Raw genomic sequence first — 1,339 nt, 5'->3', positions numbered from 1 at the left:
CCTGCTCCCCAGATTGGAGTGCAATGCAGGCAAAGAGATGCTCTTCTGTCCCAAGACGTCCTAGGAGGTGGCATTGACCATCAAGTCGAGGGCCGAAGGTAGAACATGCAGCCTCGCTCCAACGCAGTTACTCCCCTGAACGAAGCCACTACAGGGTTCTAGAGGGTACCCCAGAAACACAGCGTGGCCCACCAGCAATCCCCAGTGAGGTCCCCCGTCATGCCCCCACACTGGCATTGAAACAGGACACAGTCAACGGTCTCAGGTTTATTTTCAGAAAGTGATGAAGACAAAAGAAATACATCAGACACCACTCCCTATACAATAAATAGCCACCCCCGTTCAAAAATAATAATAATAAAAAAGAAAAACAAAAAAGCGCGCACACACAACCACCACAAACGAGACCTCGCTTTTTGAGACCCGCCTCAACCCTCTTCCCAGCCCTTCCTCTGAGCCCCACTCACTGTCTCTGAGCAGGTGGCACTCAGGCCAGCTGCCCAAAGTCACCCGGGGCCTCTCCCTGGTCCTGGTCGGCTGACTGTGATGAAATCCATGTGTGTTTCTTTTCAGATGACGGATGAACACACATGCACGCCGAAACGCTGACAGTTACTCTGCAAAAGCAGAGCTGAGGCTCCAGTCCCCAGCCTTCCCCGCCTGACCCCACCCACCCCCGGGGAAGCCAAGAAGCCCCTTTGTGTCCAAGACCTTCCTGTCTGTTCTGTTCTTCGCTGGCTGGGTGCCAACAGCCAGGAGCAGCACCAGGTGAATGGCTGTAGTCTGGGCAGGGCCAGGAAGCAGCAAATGCACCCAGGATCCTTCTTGGCCCACCTCTTCCCCAGGCAACTACCACACGGAGAAGGGACGGAGGGAGCCAGGGGCTTCTAAGTTCGCCGGTGTCCTCCGGCCTAGTAATGCTGTTTCTGTTCTCTTCACCAGGCTGTCTGCTCAGTTGGGAAAGTAGTTATAAAACTGACCTTCAGCTTCCTTATCGAAAGGAGAAGGGGCCCCAGCAGGGGAGGAGCTGTCGCCACTGGAAGGATAGGGGGACACGCGCCTCCGCTTAGAGTCTCCTTCACCCAGTCCTGAGTCACTGGACTCTGGCCGGATGGGGGTAATCTCAGTCCACAACGAGGGCGAGCCCTGGTCCTCCGGCCCCCGCCCCTCCAAGACTCCAGGGCCCGGTTCCATGGGAAGAGTCCGCATGGGGCGGAACCAGCTGGCTGGGCCCATCTTGGGAGGGTACTGGGGAGCCACAGGCCACCCAGCTCCTGGTGCCAGGACCTCCTGACCTCGGTAGTAGGACATGGCAGGGCCAGGGCCGGAGGGCAGGAAA

General features: G+C 57.4%; 1 protein-coding gene across 1 annotated transcript in view; it reads right to left on the bottom strand.

The window, feature by feature from the left end:
• Positions 1–260: 260 nt before the first annotated feature.
• Positions 261–1,339, bottom strand: part of TBX21 (T-box transcription factor 21) — a 21,276-nt gene continuing 20,197 nt past the window's right edge. The window contains exon 7 of the mRNA XM_027767319.1: positions 261–1,338. Coding sequence (XP_027623120.1) covers positions 952–1,338 — 387 coding nt within the window. The 3' untranslated portion in view covers positions 261–951. The remainder of the gene's footprint in view (position 1,339) is intronic.

Source organism: Tupaia chinensis, unplaced genomic scaffold, assembly GCF_000334495.1.
Source record: "Tupaia chinensis unplaced genomic scaffold, TupChi_1.0 Scaffold144171_1, whole genome shotgun sequence".
Classification (NCBI taxonomy): domain Eukaryota; kingdom Metazoa; phylum Chordata; class Mammalia; order Scandentia; family Tupaiidae; genus Tupaia; species Tupaia belangeri.
The sequence above is the reverse complement of the archived record's forward strand: the minus strand, read 5'-3'. Positions and strand labels throughout refer to the sequence as shown.